The 19,574-nt window shown below is 38.5% G+C and overlaps 1 protein-coding gene across 1 annotated transcript in view; it reads right to left on the reverse strand.

The window, feature by feature from the left end:
• Window positions 1-19,574, reverse strand: part of SVEP1 (sushi, von Willebrand factor type A, EGF and pentraxin domain containing 1) — a 118,410-nt gene that overhangs the window by 44,234 nt on the left and 54,602 nt on the right. The window contains exons 12-28 of the mRNA XM_041400177.1: window positions 18,648-18,842; window positions 17,494-17,615; window positions 15,792-15,900; window positions 13,721-13,909; window positions 13,157-13,390; window positions 12,475-12,636; window positions 11,625-11,786; window positions 10,625-10,786; window positions 9,996-10,090; window positions 8,770-8,866; window positions 8,034-8,147; window positions 7,043-7,156; window positions 5,954-6,155; window positions 4,774-4,931; window positions 3,450-3,651; window positions 2,576-2,751; window positions 1,188-1,312 (exon numbers count right to left, since the gene is read on the reverse strand). Coding sequence (XP_041256111.1) covers window positions 1,188-1,312; window positions 2,576-2,751; window positions 3,450-3,651; window positions 4,774-4,931; window positions 5,954-6,155; window positions 7,043-7,156; window positions 8,034-8,147; window positions 8,770-8,866; window positions 9,996-10,090; window positions 10,625-10,786; window positions 11,625-11,786; window positions 12,475-12,636; window positions 13,157-13,390; window positions 13,721-13,909; window positions 15,792-15,900; window positions 17,494-17,615; window positions 18,648-18,842 — 2,618 coding nt within the window. The remainder of the gene's footprint in view (window positions 1-1,187; window positions 1,313-2,575; window positions 2,752-3,449; window positions 3,652-4,773; window positions 4,932-5,953; window positions 6,156-7,042; window positions 7,157-8,033; window positions 8,148-8,769; window positions 8,867-9,995; window positions 10,091-10,624; window positions 10,787-11,624; window positions 11,787-12,474; window positions 12,637-13,156; window positions 13,391-13,720; window positions 13,910-15,791; window positions 15,901-17,493; window positions 17,616-18,647; window positions 18,843-19,574) is intronic.

Genomic DNA, 19,574 nt, shown 5'->3' on the forward strand with positions numbered 1-19,574 from the left:
GAGTTGCATACATAGGCACTTTGACAGGCTGGAGTAAAAGGCCAACCCAGACTTCAAAAATTCAACAAGGGAAAATGGGAAGGAAAAAAAATTCTGAATATAGGTAAAGAAAGCCAAGAGCAGGAAAATAACTCTGTGGCAAAGAACTTAGTGACTCTCACAGGCAATGAGCTGAGTACGGGCCAGCTGTGCACTGTGCAAATATTGAGGACGAACAGCATCTTTGGCTGAGTGAATAGGGTCACCATCAGAAAATCAAGGAAGTGATTATTCTTTCTCAGTGCTTATTAGATCACATCTGAAGTACTGCATTCCATTTTGGGTTATTCACAGCAAGAAAGACATCAACAAGTTGGAGCAAGCTCAGAGATGGGATGGGACATTTGCCCTGGGAGGAGAGCTTGGCTCAGCCTAGGGCAGAAACAGCTATGGGGACACCTCTCATCAGCCCTGTGTGTATGGGGAGATGATCAGGTACAGGCTTGTACAGCAGCACATGGTGGAAGACACAAGCAGTAGTCATAAATGGAAGTGGGAAGTCCCACCTAGGCATAGAGAAACAAATTCCACTTGAGGATAACTGAGTGTTGAAGCTTGGCTCTCAGAGAAGATGAGGGATTACTGTCCTTGCAGACATCTTTCAGTCTTTATTAATTTTTAACTCAGTGGAAATTTGGTCTTGCCAAGCTTTTATCTTAGGTCCTGATTAGGTGTAATTCCAGTTATTCTGCCCTTTCAGACTTTTTCTGGAACTATATAGCTCAGATTTTTCAGTGTCTAATGCATTGACTAAAACTGTGATGTCTCCCCTCTGAAGTTTTTAACAGCAGAATGAGGAAACTGTATGTAGTCTGTAAAACAAGCACTTTGCTTATTTCACTGGATTTCTCTCTCTTCTAGCAGAACTGTTAATTTTTATATATTATTTCCTTCCTGTTTTGAAGCCACATACTACAGAAAGGCTCAATCAAAACAGAAGGTGACTCAGTATTGATTTTACCAGACTTAGTTCTGTGTAAAGCTGCTTTACTAACTACACAAAGCTTATTACCCGAAGCCAGAACTCCATCTGGTCCCCACTGACTTCCGTGGGAGTAGGGGCACCCAATATGCTAACCTAGAGTGCCTTCTCAAAGGCTCATCCTATGTTCAGAGCCCTCTGCTCAAACACTGCACTTAGAGCTTACCTGCTGTGGAGAAAGTACATGGTCCCAAATGTTGAGCTGGCTGATGGAGCCCACAAAAGATTCAGCTGGGTTGAATCCTTCTCCTTTTTGATCTTGCTCTTGACCCAGAACAAGTGCACCACCACCTAAACTCAGAATTTGAAGAGGTGTAGGAAACAAAGCCTTACAGCAGGGATCCCATCAGAAGATTAAAAACAAAGTAAAATAAAAATTTTGCTGCCCTATGTTACTCAGATTTTTCAGTGAAGACCAGCCACCTTCAACAAACTGTCTCAGCAAAACCTCTGGGAAGCCTTATGTTAGATTGACATAGGTCAACATAGCAATAGGAAGTGACTGTCAAACACATATGGGAGCAGAAATAACCTATGGCTGCTTCAGGAATGATATTGGCTCAAAGAGATCACTTGTCAGACAGTTTTTGAAGCATAACACACAGCAATGTAAAACGCAGTTTTGAGCAGGTGGGGCACATTTTACAATACCAACTTACACTTCCTGCTTTGAACAAAAGCTTACAAATTGTGCAGGTCAAACGTGATTCCATACCCTCAGAAACACACTGAGGATAGTTAATGCTCTGAGACATGGCACACAAGTTAAATCTATTCTCCTTGTCCATTAACATGTGAACATGCATCTTCTACATCATAGGGTATGTGGACAAGGTCAAAAAGTAATGGAGACAGCATACTTCCTTAGGTCTTATCTCTGGAGAGAAGTCCAATTTAACGCAGGGGCAAACATAAGGATCATGGACTGTATTTTTTATATTAATAAAATACTATTTTGAAATTCTATGTAAATTTGGATGGTAGCAGTATGCAAACAGTACCAAAACAGAACCTCTTTGCAGCCAAATAATACCAAGCTTTTCATAGCTCTTCAATGCTGAAGATATTCCTTTTTACGCCCTCTGATATTACTCTATAGATGACTGATCACAGGAAACAATGAAATAGCAAACCCCACCTTGTTAGAAAAAAATACAAACACAGCTTTGAATCTATGACTGAAAAGAACAGGAAAAGGCTTAGTCAATCAACCCTGAACACGCATATGTAAGATAAACTTAATTTTGCTGAGTGAGACACTTATTCTCACAAAGCCATCCCAGAACCAGCCCTGCACGGGTTCCTTTGTGGACTAAACTGTGTTGTCCATAAAACAACCTACCTGCCAATATACCCTAGAAATATGCATTTTGTCTTCAGTGATGCTGAGGTGGGGGGGGCACTGTCCTTACAAAAAAACCCCAGCAAACATGAGCTTTTCAGAAATGCTGAAAATGTGAATATATACTAAAAAACCATAAAAATTTTCTCGCATATTCTGCAATAAAAACAGAATGAAGGCAACAGATGTGGTATAATATAAACAAAGCATACCAGGGATTTTTGATCCGACAGAGAGCCCGCTGCCTCCATCAGACAGTTTTCCATCGATGTACACCTTCCATGCCCCATCCCTGCACGTCCACGTCACCGCAATGTGATGCCAGTTACCGTCGTTCACTGAAGGACAGTCTGTTATCTTCTCTTTCCCATTCACATACAGAACCCAGCTGCATGGAAGGAAGACACAGGCATACTCAGCTGCATGTAGCTACTTTAAAAACATGGTCTGTCCCCCATGACCCAAAGAAATGTCATTTGACTAACAAGACAACTGGCATGTAATAACTATCATGTGAGAAATCTCTCTTGAAAGATCCTCATAGATGATATCTCTCTCCTAGAGGACTTGGAAGTTGGTTATCATATGCAAAGCATGGTGAAATAAGTGACATGCCTTTGTAACAAAATATTAAGGCTCAAGTCATGGCGACATAGTGGATTCTTAAATTTTCCTCGTGAGTTTGGAGTCACACTACAAGTCACACTCTGCTTTTGTTAAAGTGCAAGTCATACTCTGCTTTTAGAATCAAGTCAGAAGTACTTTGAGTCCTGAGCTCTATTGTTCCACTTACTGTCTCAATGAGCCATTAAGAAAAGATATGAATATAGTACAGAAAAATGTTCATATTGTCTAAATTCACAATTCTCAATTCTCTCTTGCCATTACTCTTCTATAGGGCAAAAACTGATGGAAACAAAGCAAGAAGGAAAACAAAACAAAGAGACAGACAACTCTGTCAAGGGAGTTTGGGTGCAGGTTTTTCTACCCCAAAGTAGGCAAAGCTTACATTCAGACTTCTGTTCTACACTTTCTTTGTCAATCCAAGACATCTGTAAGCTATAGGAAAGCAAAACTGTGATTTACCCATTGTAATCAGTCAGAAGAAATGCATTATCACTTCCATTTTCTACCGCATAAGAAATGGGAGTCCCATAGTTTGTGGTGTCAGTGGATTTCATCCAGAATGTACAGGTGATGTCACCAAGAGATGGTAAAACACCATCAAGCATGACATATCCATAGATACCAGAGACTTCAAAGTCAAGATTGAAACCAGAGGACTGTTCTGCAACGAAGACAAAGAGTACTCAGAACAATATTCACACAAACATGGAAAGACAATCCAATGAAATCTAAGCAAATGAAATAAAGTGGAATGCAGTCCTGCTACAAAAAATATTCACTAACTTGAATAGAGGTAGAAAGAACTTTTGGCAGTCTAACATCAGCCAGCATAGAGAGCTTTCCAAGGCTAGAATACAGTGCTTGAAGACAAATATCTGGAAAAGACACTGACTGTCTAGCAATAACATGAACATGCGGCTTTCTTCTCTGTCCTCTATCACTGAAATGACATATCCATCTACCATCTACCATCCAACAACATAAAGAGGTATAATCACCTGGTTCCATTTAATCAAGCTTTGAAGAGAAACCCCAAAACAACTCAAGATTTTTCCTGTTCTGGACTTACTGAAATACATTGCCTGGTATGGGACAGCACTTCTGTGCTACTGTTCAATGCACACTGACATGCTTTACAAGGATGCTACATGTAATGTTATCAAGTGGAGACCTCCTGAAAGGTAGGTGTTAAATTCTGACATAGGATGGCAGGTGTAAATGTCTTCTACTGTGTTTGTGAAATCAACATGGCTTCCATTTAAAGATTCACCAGCTACTTTATAATTTTCAGGGAGAAGGATTTGAGCCTTGTGGTCTCCAGTATCCCCAAGAAGTGCTAGAGGCGTGATCCATGCCACCTGTCCATAGCAAACTTGATACTCTTTTGCCTGTAGGGAATTTGATGCCTTTAGGACTTCTGAAGCTAAGAGTACCCCTTACTAATCTCCAACCCTGTGATACAAAGCCCTACACAAAATACAAGAAACAGAAAGATCTACTTAACTCAGATACACAAAGCAAATACGAATTAAATTTAATAGATCTATGTGGTATTAAAAAGCTAGAACCATGCCTTAGAAAAGAGAAATGACTCAGACACACGCTGTTACTTGTCTGCAATTACACTTATTAATGCTGCAGTCACACAGGCTTCACTCATCCTCTCACAGTCCCACCTTCCTAGCTACTTTCTGGGGAAGCTGTATGAAATCAGCCCAGCCAGTGAAAATCTTGCACAGAGACTTAGTCAAGCCACCTTTTTCTGAGACTTAGTCCTGTGTACCTGTTTCACAACTGCTGCCTGTAAAGCCAGGGGGACATTTACAAACGTACGAGTTCAAGGCATCCACACAGGTGGCTTGGTTTAAGCAGGGACTGGAGGCACAGTCATTGATGTTCACTTCACAGTTCTGTCCTGTGTACCCTGTCACACACAGACACCTATGGAGGAAAAGAAGCAGACTTCAAAGGTGACAGCCATCATAACAAAGAATTCTGGCTATGAGGCCAGATCTGCCAGTGAGAACAGTATATAACAACACTAAAAAAATCAACAGATGATATACTACAGAATTAATGGAGTTTTATTTTGGTCATTCCTCTTAAGCATGCTTGCACTCTATTAGCGGAATAACAACACTTCTAGACAGGGAAAATACAACATTTAAACAGCCTGCATTTCTTTATATAAAATTGTGAGACATAACCATTGCACTTCCATGAGTAAAACTTACCTCTTACATACACAGAATCAAAGATGAGAGGTACTCAACTTTTCAGATAGTCACCTTTATTTATAGGGAAAACCAAGCCAGTATAAAGACACCAAAAGCTTTGCTACTTGAAAAACCAAGGTGCTTGAAAGGCAACAAAACTTCTGGGACTTTTGGGAGGTAAAGACTAAACTAAACACAGATGTTATCAGCTAGCCCACCTACCTATACAGTGATCTAGGATACAACACTTCTGACGGAATTTGTAGCTTCTGATCTGAGTTCAGATACCCTAAATCATAAAATTTAATAGCTGGAAGTTTCCACTGGGGTTTGTATTTTAACCTCTATAGGTTCAATATGTACAGCTACCCCTGTCTTTCCAAGCTACAGAAATGCAGTATTACCAGGTACATAATTGGTTATCATGTATTATTGCAGTGGAAAGCAAGAAGCCCCTGAAGTTTGGACAAATGGACATCTTTTGGAAGATCAATATTAAAACCACGCAGTCCTACTATGCTTAGATTTCAAACTACGCATATTTTCTTTGCTATTTTCCTTGGAATTTTTTAAGAGTGAAGACACCAGGATATATTTTCTTGTCTTTTAAGATCTCCCTCTTCATAAAGGGAAACCACTTATTTTGGATCAGGCTGCCAAAACATGCTTGCTGAAATCTGAGAAGGCTGAGGCACCTCAACATGTCTGACTTTCCACATTTTACCACATAAATCATCTGTTTTTCACCTGAAGCTGTTGATACCATCTCTGCACGTAGCTCCATTCCTACAGGGTCTGCTGAGACACTCATCAATGTTTCTTTCACACAAGACACCAGTAAAACCTGGGAGACATTTGCAGGAGAAACTTCCAACTCGATCTTCACAAACAGCCCTATTAAGACATGGGTTGGAAAGGCATTCATTCATCTCCCTTTCACAGTGATCACCTAAGGGAGGAAAAAAAAAGAACAAAGTAACAGCTCTAGATTGAATTAACGTAAGAAAGAGGATTATTAAGCCATCTCCATTTTTAAAGGATGCAGCTGATCTTCTAAGAAAAAGAAAATACCCATGCAGGTTTGGAATTTACTCCATTAACAGAGGTTAAATAAATACAGAAGAATTATGGGAACTATCTTAACAGTTACAGAAATAACATGTAGCAAACTGTCAAATTTACACATGACTAATTTGGGGTGAACAAGGAAATCACCTGAGAAACTATTATGAGTATCTAATGAAAACCTACTATAAAAGACATCTGGCTGAAACCCTAACTCTAAGGAGGCATGTGAAAGCCAGAAACATGCGATTCTGTGATTCATGATGTGAAAGAGGTCCTATGTCACAAGCACTGAAACTGCATGTGATTTTATAGTGGAGATTTTTAGCAACATGATAATCAACAGATATATGTATTTCTTATAGAAATCTGTGAAAGCAGACTATGGGACTGGGGAATAGTTTTAGTATAGACCATTTTAACTACTGTTAAAATATTTTTATTTTAAAATAAAATTAAAAACAAAGTTTTGAACCCATAAGAATGCAGTTATTACTTCCTTAACATCACACAGCAAGTTCATGGCAAAACTAGTAATTGAAGACCTTGCACTTAGCAAATCCTTCTGAAGTCATATTTACACTATGGAGAGTCGGAGAGATTAAAGGGACCTAAGGAACATCATAACTTACATTCTTATCAACATGTAATATATTATATATATATATATCTTGCTATACAGCAGTGGGATGGAAATACTTTGGGTAGGGTAGGAAGACACATTTTTTGGTCAGAAAGAGTAAAAGCCGGCCTAAAGAGAACAAGGTGTACCTGTGAACCCCTTTGCACACGTGCAGCGGTAACCATTCTTGCCATCAACACAGTGGGCTCCATTCAAACATGGACTGGAGCTACATTCATTTATGTCTTCCTCACACAAGAGACCTTTGAACACCAAGGATTACAAGGCATGATCAAGACACAGTCACAGACTGCATTCTGCAGTGACTGGATGTGGACAACATAACAAAACCGTACCGTGAGCATGACAAAGGTTACTGAGAGCAGGTGACAAAATTATGTGATTGACTGCACTACTGAAACAGCTCCAAAGATAATCTGTGTTATTTAGATGCTGGGATCATTATGCAAAGTCCACTGTGTATCTTTATAACGTTTAAAAACCCAACCAGCTAATGCTGATGTTGATAAATGCATAGTCATAACCATGAACAGTGAGGGAGAAGGTTTCTAAGGAAAATGCAACCTTTTTTTTGATCACACAAAATCATCTCCTCAGTAGTTTCATTTCTATATTTAGAAATGTGCTGGTTTAGGTGCATTTTAGGTGCTGTTTTCGCCAGCTAATCAAGTGTGTTAGTTTCCCTGCAAAGTTTAATACCTTCAATGTGCATGCGGGTGACAGTTAAAAACACTGAGAAAAAATATAATCAAAAGCCCACTCACTTATTCCTGAGGCTGCAGTAAAGTAACTACATAAATGCTGGGTCTAGTCTCACAAGCACTTCTCCTGCTAGTATTTACTAATTCCCTAAACCTTATTCCTCTTTTCAGACCAGAAATGTCACGAAGGAGAAGGATACAGGCACACACACAGACACACAGTCCCACACCCTATCCTTGGATGATTGCCATTTTATTTCAAAACCTATTCACATGTAGTAGAACCTTACTCTAACCTGTAGATCATAATGTTTTCCTGTTATAATTGGATGTGGAATTACACAGCACTTGTGCTTTGTGTTACTTGGCACAGAAACCAAGCCTGTCTGAAGAAAAGCTATGAAGAGAAACAAATTACCTGAATAGCCTGGTTGACAGTGGCAAACAAAGGTCCCAATGCCATCTTTGCATATTCCATTGTTTAGACAAGGAGATGATTTACACTCATCAACTTGTGTTTCACATTTCAAGCCTAGAATGCAAAAAATAAAAGGACTCAGACAAAATTTAAAATTCTTCAGAAAAATGGATGCCATGACTATCTAATGTAGGAAAACAAGACTAATTGCCTACATTAGCAGACATTCAGGTTTATTATCTTTTCATTAGGTTGTGCTTTAACACAGACCTAAGACAAGTGTTGTCAGAAAGGTGTGATGCACATTGGGAACAGACTGATCAGCTTCAGAGAGGGGCAGTCAAAAGTAACTTCTTGATAACAGCTGAATTATAAGACATCTCTTTGATTTGAAGCAACTGGGTAGCTAACACTGAAGACAAGTACAGGCTTTGTACAGGTGGAACTAGCTGCCAAGACTGCAAATTTCTAGCTTTTGTTAATCACAAATATTGCCAAGTGATAGGATTTTCATATCCACTAATTCCATTAAAAGAACTCCCATTCAAAACCTTTTCTGCAAAACACAACATAATTCAGCAAAGACACGAAGAAGTATCTGGTTTTTACATATTCTAAACATGTGATGAATATTCCAATTAGTTAGGCTATACCAAAATGCTTTGCTCCTTAAAGCTTCCTCATTTTAAGGACATCATGAAGTAGTAGCTACTTCACCTGATTCCCAGTTTTTTACCTGTATATCCAAGTGGGCATATGCAAATGTATCCACTTCCTAATTGCTTGCATGTCCCATTATTGTGGCACGGTTCCAGAAAACACTCATGAAAGACCTGCCAAAGGCACAAATTATACACTTACAGCAAAGCTGGCATGCAATACTCTAGTTTTGTAAACTGTATGCCCCACTAGACGCTTTGGAAAGATGGGATAAAAAAGTCACCAGCTTTAGCTTCTAGTTCCTCCTCTGTCTTCCCATCATGCTAACTATTTGTGGGGTTTTTCCTACTGAAAAATACCACAAATATGAGTATTATTTTAAAATTAAGTTTTACTTAGAAAAATCTCCTCAAAACTGTCTGAGCTATGATTCACAGTTCATATTAAACTACATTTATATGCAAGTTCTCCACTTTGTGTCCCTCTACATCAGCTACCACTTCCTGCTACCTGCCATCAGGTGGCCTGGTAGGGAATTTCACCATGTGGCATTATTTTTCCTATTCTTGCAAACCTGAATTCATCAAAGCCCTTAAGTAAATGATCAATTAAAACCATAGGAGATCAATTTGTCTCCTGTCCCTGTGTTATATAATGGTTCAGGCCAAATTTGCCATGAGTCAGCTTTGCTTTTTTTTACACAATATCCCAAATTCCAATTCAATCAAAGCAGTCTTGTCAGGAGTTACAGACTGGGGGTGAGGGGGTGGGGGCAAGGAGGCATCTCCAGCAAACATTGTCACTAGGCTAGTTTCACTTGTCTGTATTTCAGAGAGGGTTCTCACAACAGAAGGGAGCTCTGCTTGCCTCCTCTCAAGTGTATCTGTGTTACAACATGTAAACTCAAGATTTTACGTCTGAGACTCAGATGTCTGGAACTCAGCATATGGAAGTCGTCAAATGACTGAACACAGTCAGTATACTTTTTCTAGATTGCCTGAATCTCTTCCGCGTAGTTTACTTTTGTTTTACAAATTTATTAAGTGTTTAATACATCAGGTGAAGGCTTCAAAACCAGAATTTAAGATTGTCAGCAGCTGATGCCACTTCCTCTGTTCAGTGATAGTGCTTCTATGATTACAAAGAGAGTTTGAGTGTTCCCCTCTTAACCACTGCTTTCCTCTCTTCAGAAAATAAAGTCAGCAAAAGAATTACAGTTAAAAAGGTCTTACTTGTTTACTGCTGCATGAAGTGCTTTTTCTTTCATTTGAGATAGCACTAGAAAATAACACTTGTCCTTACCTGACTGCTGACTTTGTACTGCTTGCTGATATTTTCTGGGAAGGCTGGTACCATCATTATACTTTCCTCAGCTGCTGAAAAAGTAGAGCCAAAACCTAAAGAGTAAGATATGAAAGCAATGTGAGTAACACTGTGTAACAAGGTCTCTATTCCATGGGGGCATAATAATTTCAAGTTAGTAATGTGCCTAAAGACATGCTGAAAAAAAAGAGAATTTGTGGGAATAAAAAGAAACTTTAAGTACCCATTACAAAAATATGTATTTGTAAGGACAAACATTTCTAAAACACATACATGTGTGTACATATAAAAATATTTCATATCTTTTATATACAGTTGCATGCACGTACGGATCGCATTTCTCTCTATAGCATAGGTGTACAGTACACATAGGCAATGTACACACACACTGCATACGTATACTCTGTTGAGCCTTGGCATGCCTCAGAGTTAGTCTTAAAACCAGAGGCAACACCAGTAGGCAGAACCAGCTGAGAACTTCACTGCCTGAAATCAAAGTCCTACATTTGTCCAGAGAGTAAGTGGGATGTTTTCTGTTAAGACTACTTCTGGCTATCTTTTAGATGTTCCCCTTATTCACTTTATCCAGCAGAGATGATTTGGCTTACTTGAACAATCGGTGATGGATCTGGCACCAATAATGGTTGTTGTTCCATAAAAGGGACAAGACAAGCAGTAGGACTTCCCTGGGTCTGGTTGATAGTAGTCTCTGGGACAAGGGTAGCAAGGTGTCAAACCTGTACGAGAGAACTCGCCTGCAAGACATGGTACTGCAAGAGGAAGAAAACCTTTTTCAGCGACCTGATCTTTTGCACATTCACCTTACTTCCCTCCACCTCTTTACTATCACTTTCTTTTCTCCTGGTGTCTTCTTAGACTCAAAAGGAACAAGATGAAATCTGCCAGGAATTCACAACTCTAGGAAATGTTAATCTAAAATCTTCTGTGAGATGCCATCTTGTTCTCAAAGGACTATGGCAATATCTGGGAAGTATTTACTTTTACTACTTTTGCTGCTCTGGAGGCAGCTTTTAAATGGAACTTCCCTTTTATCTCTCACACCTTTTTTTTTTTGGATATTGTTTGTTTGGTTTTTTAAATATTTTTTGTTTGATTGTTTGTTTTAGTTGTTTTTGTTGGTTTTTTTCCCCTTCCAGAAAGACAAGCCTTTTTTGCATCTTGAATCCTTACAGACTATTTCCCTGGGAATTCTTCTGGCAAAGATTGACAAAGACAATTGAGGAGAGTGTCTTTGAAAAAATTACTGAGAAAACTGTGTAAAAATTCAGAATTTTTGAACAGAAAAGAAGGGAGAAATAATAGTGACAATTCCCTTCCTCTTCTGTAGGAAAAAGATTCTATTTTCATTTAGGTACCCATCACATATCTCATTTTATTCCTCATTATATAACAATCAGAAGGAGGGCAATTGATAACACCAAATGACCTATCCTTTTGCTGGGAAATGTTCCTTGGTCTACACTTAACCAGAACAGGAATTCAGTCTCAGGGAGACGAATTGGGCAACATTAGCTGATATTTAAACAACAATTTACATATTTTTAATAGTTAGTCTAAAAAAAGTTCATTACCCTTTCTGTTACAAACCTCCACAAGCTGAGACATCCACTGCACCTCTTTTTACTGTTGATGTATTTTCTGGACAAGAGATGCAATTTCTGGATCCAAATGATGGCTGGTATGTTCCAAGTGGACATGTTTCACATGTCTCAAGGCCATTAGGTGAATAAGTTCCCTGCTTGCACTGAGCTATAAGGCAAAAGAGTTCAGAAAGTTTAAGCAATGTCCAAGAGGAAACATGGCTCCTGATCTCTGAAAATAATGTTGAAATCACAGTATACATCACAAAGAATTTTATTTCTGGAGCATACTCTACTCTGAAGGACTTAATGGGTACAAAGAGCAAAAAAATAAAAGACAGTTGTGGTAGGGTACTGACAGTGCAATTATGAATTATTAGCAAGTGAATTCTCTGCAATCAGACTCACAGACAATTTACTCAACTCAGCTACTCATTTTAATTAACAAAACTAATGGCAATAAAGACAACACAAATTGAATCAAACTAGCTATTTCCTTTTCAGAAGAAGTCATGACCACATAGCAGTTCTGTTCTGTTCAATGCCTCAGCACTGTAGGATAGGATGGAAATTGGCTGGCAAGGGTGACAATGGAATTATTTTAAGTGTATTCATGTCTGAAAAATGCAATCACAGAAATGAAAGACAGACATTAAACAAAGCATCAAAGGCCAACTCTTCTCAGAACCTCTGCCTGGCCATCCTGATTGGTAGAGCAGTGATGAAAACTTAGATATTTCCCTATGCATATGCATTAAGGCGCAATTAGGACTGCTCCTCGTTTCACACACTAGCTTTGTTGCAGTACTTCCACCATGGGTCCAAAAGGATGTCACCAAGAATTCAGAAGTCCCTACCTTTGCACTCGGAGATGCTTCTAGAGTGTAGATACTCGGTATAGCTACCAGATGGACAACTTTTGCATTCCAGCTGCCCTTCCTCATCTTGATAGGATCCAGTCCAGCAGCTTTCACAGGTAAGACGCTCCAGGGAATAATAGGTACCCAAAGGGCAGTTGACTGTAATGTAATGTTGGAAACTTAAGTTTCCCTCATTGAAAAATCATGCATACCTCTCTTGCCACTGGAGTTCCTACTTAGTCAAACAAAGTTTATTTTATGAAATATGGCTCTGTTCCCCAGCAGGCAGGGAGATATCACTCTGGAACACTGCAAAGATTTAATTATGCACAATAAATAGAATCCAATATCCACCTTAGCTACACATCACTCACAGGACTAACAGGGTTAAAAGACTGCATACCAAGCACTGTTTTCTCTGTATGGCCAAGCAAGGATATGCCTGATTTCCCCCTGGGAGTGGAATCCTGGGCACAAAGCATCCCTTTTCCACAGGCCTTGGTTAGGAACATAAACATCCTTTGGAAGTCAAACTGTGCAAAGCATTTTTGCAGTTTATTGTTATGGGAGACCACAAGCACTGGACTGTGTCAAATCATAACCCTCTGCAAACATCCTCTAAAACATTGTTTTGCAAAAGGATTTTAAATACACATAAGAAACTAGTTATCTGGCTTACCACACATTCTCCCTCGCAGCACAGAACCAGGCCTGCAGAAAAGAAAGGCTTTCTCGGTCTCCAGTGAGTTGGTGTCAGCTACAATGAGTTCAGATGCAAACTGAAAAGAATACATAGGTTCCTTATTGAGAGTTCTATTCAGCCTATTTGTGATCGTTTCCAGAGTTTTAAGGAGCCGTCTCTGGTTTTCCAGTTCCACTGTATCATTCCTTTCATCAGGCAGTGGCACGCTAGCTAGAATATAAACAGCAAACACAAAAAACACACCAATTTTATAGTCACGCTTCCGGTGTACTCTGGAACTTATCAAGAGTGCAACACTAAAGCTTGTCATTGGAAAGTGAAAAGGAGGCCATGTGCACAGAGCTCTCTGTGACAACGAAGCTGTGATCTTTCCCTCAAGAAGAAAGTCTGTGATGAAATGGGGCTATGAATGTGTCCAGGGAACTGCCATCTGCATCTCCACCAGGCTTCTGTGAGCTAAAGAAGTTGTATTGAATGTATTAGAGACACAATTTTTAAAAAGAAGGAAGCAGAGAAGTTCGGTGTTTTAGCTTGTCTCACCTGTGATGTTAAATATTAACTTGATTTTTTGGTCAGTCATTGGAACATTCAGTTTATGCCTTTTGACCCGGGCAGGTGCTGCTTTTATGGAGGCAGAGAGATGCTTGGATAAGTCTTCTCCTTGTACTGCATCAACAAAATCACCATAGGAATAATCCAGTTGGTTTGCTGTTCCCCAGCCAGCAGGTCCTGTGGGACATTTGAGAAAAAAACAAAAAAATAAAAGCAACATCATGTGGAAAATAAATACCCTTACTTATTTCTAAAATACAACTCCAATATAATTTGTTTGCAGCTCCAGATGACATGTGCTGGCTTTGACTCTGTACAAGTGGCCACTGTACCTGCATTTTTGCTAATGAAAAGTCTTACTCCTAACTGATATCATAGAGGTCCTGAGTCTGGTGAAATTAGTCAAAGGTTTAAAGAACTAGTTGTAAAAGTCAGATGTTGCAATTCTTTCTCTTCCTCTGTCTTGCATGAACCCACACCTGCACCCTCATCTGCCAGCAACTTCTTCAACAATTCCATATTGCCTTTTCTTCCACTTCTTGCCTACTTACAGACAGCATAGCCTCTGCCATGTCTCCATTGCATCTTCTTCTAACAACTCCTGAACAGTTCTAACACGGTCTGGCCTCTCAGAAAAGGCATCATCCTGTCTGTGTATTACCCACAGACAGGCATTTCTTATAACACACAGTGAGTCAAATTTATCCTTGTCTGATATCCTTCATCACTCTCACATGATTTCAATCAAAATATTTTCTGTACATAACCTACTTTTTCATGACTACGAAATCTAGAGAGATGCGGCCTATTTCAATGATCTAGATTATTTTTTAAAAGACATGAAGATAGAAAAAAAATCTGCCAATTATCTGTTAGAATCAGAAATATTGTTTTGTTTACAGTGGTAACTAGGACAAGTTAACCCCACAGTTTAATATCGTGTGTTTCACAACTAATTTTCTAAACTGCTGTCTCTTATGTCCTGAAGACAGTTCTCTCCTGCTTCCACAGTGTAAAATTATGAGAAACTCCTGAAAAAACAGCAACAAGTTTATTCTGGTAAGAGGTTGACATGAACCAGAGGAGAATAGGACAGTGCATTCCATGTCTGTAAGTGTTTTTTCCACATGACTTTACAGATTAGTTCCAGCTGTCATCAGCATTCACTCTTACCCTGATGACAACTGCAGACTGACCGTCCAGACCTGCCCCATGTCTGAACACAAGCAAATGCTCTCAGAGTGAAGCATTATAAAAGGTGAGCATAAGCAGGAAGTTCTATCAAGTAACTCCACTATAAACCTGTGAAAGAGACACAGTCCTATGACAGATTCTGATGTGGATCTGCCAAAATGCCTCCTGCTGAGATAGGTAATTTAAGTTAACCACTTTCAGCACTCAGCACCCCTATGGGACTCAGAAAGGCCAAGAATAACAGCTGTACAAAACGGACACTAAGCCGTTCAAAAACGGACTGAAAATGACAACATACTTACTTTGGCATAAACCAGAGTGGGAACAACCAATAGGCTGGTTACGGCTTTCACTCTGATATAGCCACAGTCATGGTGCAAAATCTGCCCAGGCATACAGGAAGCATTTTCACAGCAAATAGGTCAATTTAAGCGCATATAGCTTTACACAGTGAGGATTCTGTGGAGATCTGAACCGGCATCACAGATGCTTCTCATTTTCTTAACAGCCTCCAAATCTATTTATTGTAACTTTTCAGTATTTTGGTCTTAAACTGTATGTTTTTAAGAAGTTCCTTTTTTTCTAGGCTAACCAAGCAGGTTTCTAGGACTCTGTGTGTGTGTGCTTTTTTTCCCTCCCCACCATAAGGCACCCCAGGAAATTCTACTCCACACTATATAGGAAGTAGCATCAATACACGACATCAAAGAGTTCCACAATATTTTTATAAAACCTTTTATGTAAATGCTTATTATCTTATGAGTACCACAGTTATTTAAAAAAAAAAGTCTCACTAAAGACATTGTGGCAGGAAGCATGCTGCTTTAAACCTGGATAGCTAAGAACCTATGGAATCAATAATTACCAATGGCAAATCCATTTTCGTAATCATAATTATATTCCAAGCAGTGTTTCTGTGTCTGATCTTCCAATCTGCAGTCAATATCATCAACATCATTACAGAATGATGGGACCTTTCAACATAAAGAAGAATAACTTTAAAAACATAAAACCACATAGCCCTCTCCCCTGACTTACAAAAACTTCTAATTACAATGCAAAGTACCGTTCTGCTAGTGACACATGATTTCCCCTTTCGTGTCTCTTATAACCCTGGCGAGGTCTGCTAGAAGACCATGTTTTAGTGACAACTTGAAAATAAGAAAGCAACTTGCATGAGTACAATCTCTTCATTACAAAAGATCTTTTATTTTTAAGAGAAGATGTCAATTCATCACTCTTACAATTAATCACTCTTGCATGCCAAATCTAAGAATACAGAAATAAATTTTTCTCCCTGCCAAAGAGGACTGGAGAACTCATATTTATAAAGCATCTGTGTTTTTTCCAGTTATGTTACTTGTAATTCTGTCAGGTTTAAAACAATGCTGTCACTTTTTTCTAGCTTTTGGACCTTACTTCTTCAAAATCTTGGGAATAGGAACAAGCATATTCAAAACAACCTTTCTAAATGTTTTCCAAGACTGTTACATTTTGATGTAAATGCTTGGAAAGGTCACTACCCACTTTTTTCTCATCTTTTACTTGCCAATAGGAACAGTTCAAGCACTGGAACCTGGTGATACCAGGGAAAGAAACAGAAATAAAACCACTCAAGATTTCTCTACTGGAAAGAACAAACCTGAATCAGGGCAAGAGAGTAACAGAGATTTATGTCCAAGTGCTAGACATTGCCTGACATGTCACCTAACTTTTCAGCCATTTGAAAAGTGCTACTGACATACGTTCCAAAGCTGCAGGAGTTTGCCCGTTATCTGTATGTGCTAACAATGTTTTTTAGTTAGTAGACAACCTTTTATTAGAGTATGGGCTGTGTTCTGCAAAAACACCTGCAGATGCTCAGGTTTCTCTACTGGAAAAATGATGTAGCACTAGGCATGGACATCCACTCCTGGGATCAGAACTCAGCATTCTGCTGGTTCTACTTCTCAGATGAGGAGAGATTTGTGGATTAACAGATTGTGATATTGAAGTGGAGAGCAAGAGCCATGGCAGAGAAGATAGACAGGGCCTCTTCAAATTCAGTATTGTGCAGTTCTTAATGACAAGAGCGAGAACTCCTAAACTCATGAAACCTGAGCAGATCACTCCTCCTGGATTTAAGTGCCTGGAGGTACACACCAAACGTGGAATATATCCATTTGTACATATGTGTGTCAATTCATACTATTTGGTTATATATTATATATATTCTGTATAAAATGCATTTATTTTATGATCACATCTGACTTTCAAAAACAGCACTGAGGGGACAATTGATTGGGGGCGTTTCAAAACTACAGGTTCTCTTTGGAAGCCCACTGAAAATCTTGGGATACTTGCATAAATTCTGTTCCATACAAGACCACGTTGGAGATCAAACTGAATTACATTAAAATGCCAGTGAATCATATTTATTTTTAAAAATAACTTGTCACCCTCTGAAAAAGCTCAGCTTTAACTTGCAGGCTTCTGCTGTCAATTTCCTTGTAGAAAATTAGTTATTTGGAAAAAGTAACAATATTTTTCAAGAAGTATGCAAAGGGAAGGAGTATTTACTAACCCACCATTTTACCAAGTGCACTCTGAAATGCATCAGTAAAGCTGTTTAGAAGATTGTTGTCATCACATCGTGTTGCTTTGTAGAGCATTTCAAAGGATTTGAATCCATGATTTGCAAAACGATTTACTGAAAAATGTTGGAGAAAGAAATTTTTTACTGATCAGTGCAAGAGTTTCAGAACGAAAATCAAGATAATTTAGGCTAAAACTGAAATACAAGAAGGTAAGTACAGTCTTTGAATCAGCAATCCAAATGGATCACTTACATCTCAGTCAACGATATGATCCTTTGGCAGGCGTGAAATTTACTGGAAAAGTTAAAAGAAATTAAAACCCAGGTAACTTTTCTACTTCAGCTTTTTCTTAACAGAAGAAACCTATGAACTGTCAACTAAACTAACTTCTGCATGCTAACTTCTGAGAGGAATGCAATAAATATTAAAGTCTTATTACTAATGCTGCTAGATTAAATACGAAAATTCTTAATCCAGAAATTAAGCCAAGTTCTGAAGTGTCCAAGTTACAGATTTTGAACTGGCAGCTCTGAAACATAACTCTAGTTTGTTCACAGCTGAAACACTGATCTTTTATTGCTGAAACCAAGACATTGACTCTGATGGAAGTGGATGCAACATGGTACCAAGACTGGCTTCAAATGTAGTTCTAATACATTTATTATAAAAATGTCACTAAATGTGCAAAATTCCACCACTGAAATTTTGCATGTGTCCCTCTCAAAGAGAACACATAAGCTCTTCTAATCTGGTGGTAATTAGATATGTAAGCACAGCACACATCGTGCATTTCAATCAGTAACTTGCAAAGACTGCTGTATTCCTATTTAAAAGACACTGATAGTGTTTGTTATCAAACTGTTTCAATTAACCTGCTTGCTTTGCCATCGTTGCTATTTTGTGACTCCTGGAATTGAAATTATTCCCTATTATTTTTGTGATTTAGACAGCTTCTGAAAAAACATATTTACAGACTTCCAAGCATTATTTCATCACCTTTGTAACAAGCCTCCTTTGCAGAGGACAGAGTATATTTGTTATATAAATAAATAGAAATCAGATTTTCTAAAACATTTTCATTTGCTTTCTCATTAAATTTAGTGTTTCATGAGTTGAAGATCCATTCTAGTAAGAGTAAGACTTACAAGAGCAGCTAGGCCACTCTGGAGAATAAGGTGGCTTCCAGAGACCATCATCATATGCACAATAGTAGTTTTCACTTGATCCTTCTGAGAAGCTGTAACCCTCTGCACAGTGCAATGTGCAATTAACTCCTGCTTCATCTGATGTGCATACAAAATCACCATTCACAGGCTCAAAGGAAACATCACAGGGAGAACCTATGAAAAATACAAAGATTTATATATTGATTAATGCGGTGAAATAAGTGATCCTGTATGAAAACAGCACTGATAGGATTTCCAAAACTACCTAGTATTGACTTGATCTTGCCTCTGTTGAAGTTTGTGGAAGCATTATTTGCTATATCCATAAAGTCAGGATTAGGCTACTGCTAAATAATTCTCAAATTCTGCGATTGCAATAAGAAAACCAGAAACATGAAGACTTTAAAAAAATGTTATACATATGAAAAACTATTTACTAAAATAATTTAAAACATCAATCCAAATTTTCACACAAATTTCATATAATGAATTCCAGTAAACTATATTACATCTTGAATTCTGAAACTAAACATTATCCATTCTGGACCCTCACATCAACATATGAATTAATTAGAATCACCTTAGGATAACCTCATGACCACAGTTATGATTCATTTTTCAGGCCAGCTGTGAAGGAAGTTGTGAACTTCTGTAAATACTATATCACAAACACTGAAACACAAAAAATCTGAGATGGAATAGACCTTGATACAATGCCAGTTCCAAGCACTGGCTGCTTCTTGGTGAGATTTAGAGCAAATCAGAGACTAGCACATTCATTTGCAACTTACCTTTCCTGAAAGCTATAACCAAAATTCCAGTCTGCAGGATTTTAAATTCTCTGTTCACTAACAGGTATTTTTATACAGATGTCCAACTGAGACATACAAAGTAGAGAGCAGATAT

This window comes from Onychostruthus taczanowskii, unplaced genomic scaffold, assembly GCF_017590055.1.
Source record: "Onychostruthus taczanowskii isolate IOZ18803 unplaced genomic scaffold, ASM1759005v1 scaffold174, whole genome shotgun sequence".
Taxonomy (NCBI): Eukaryota; Metazoa; Chordata; class Aves; order Passeriformes; family Passeridae; genus Onychostruthus; species Onychostruthus taczanowskii.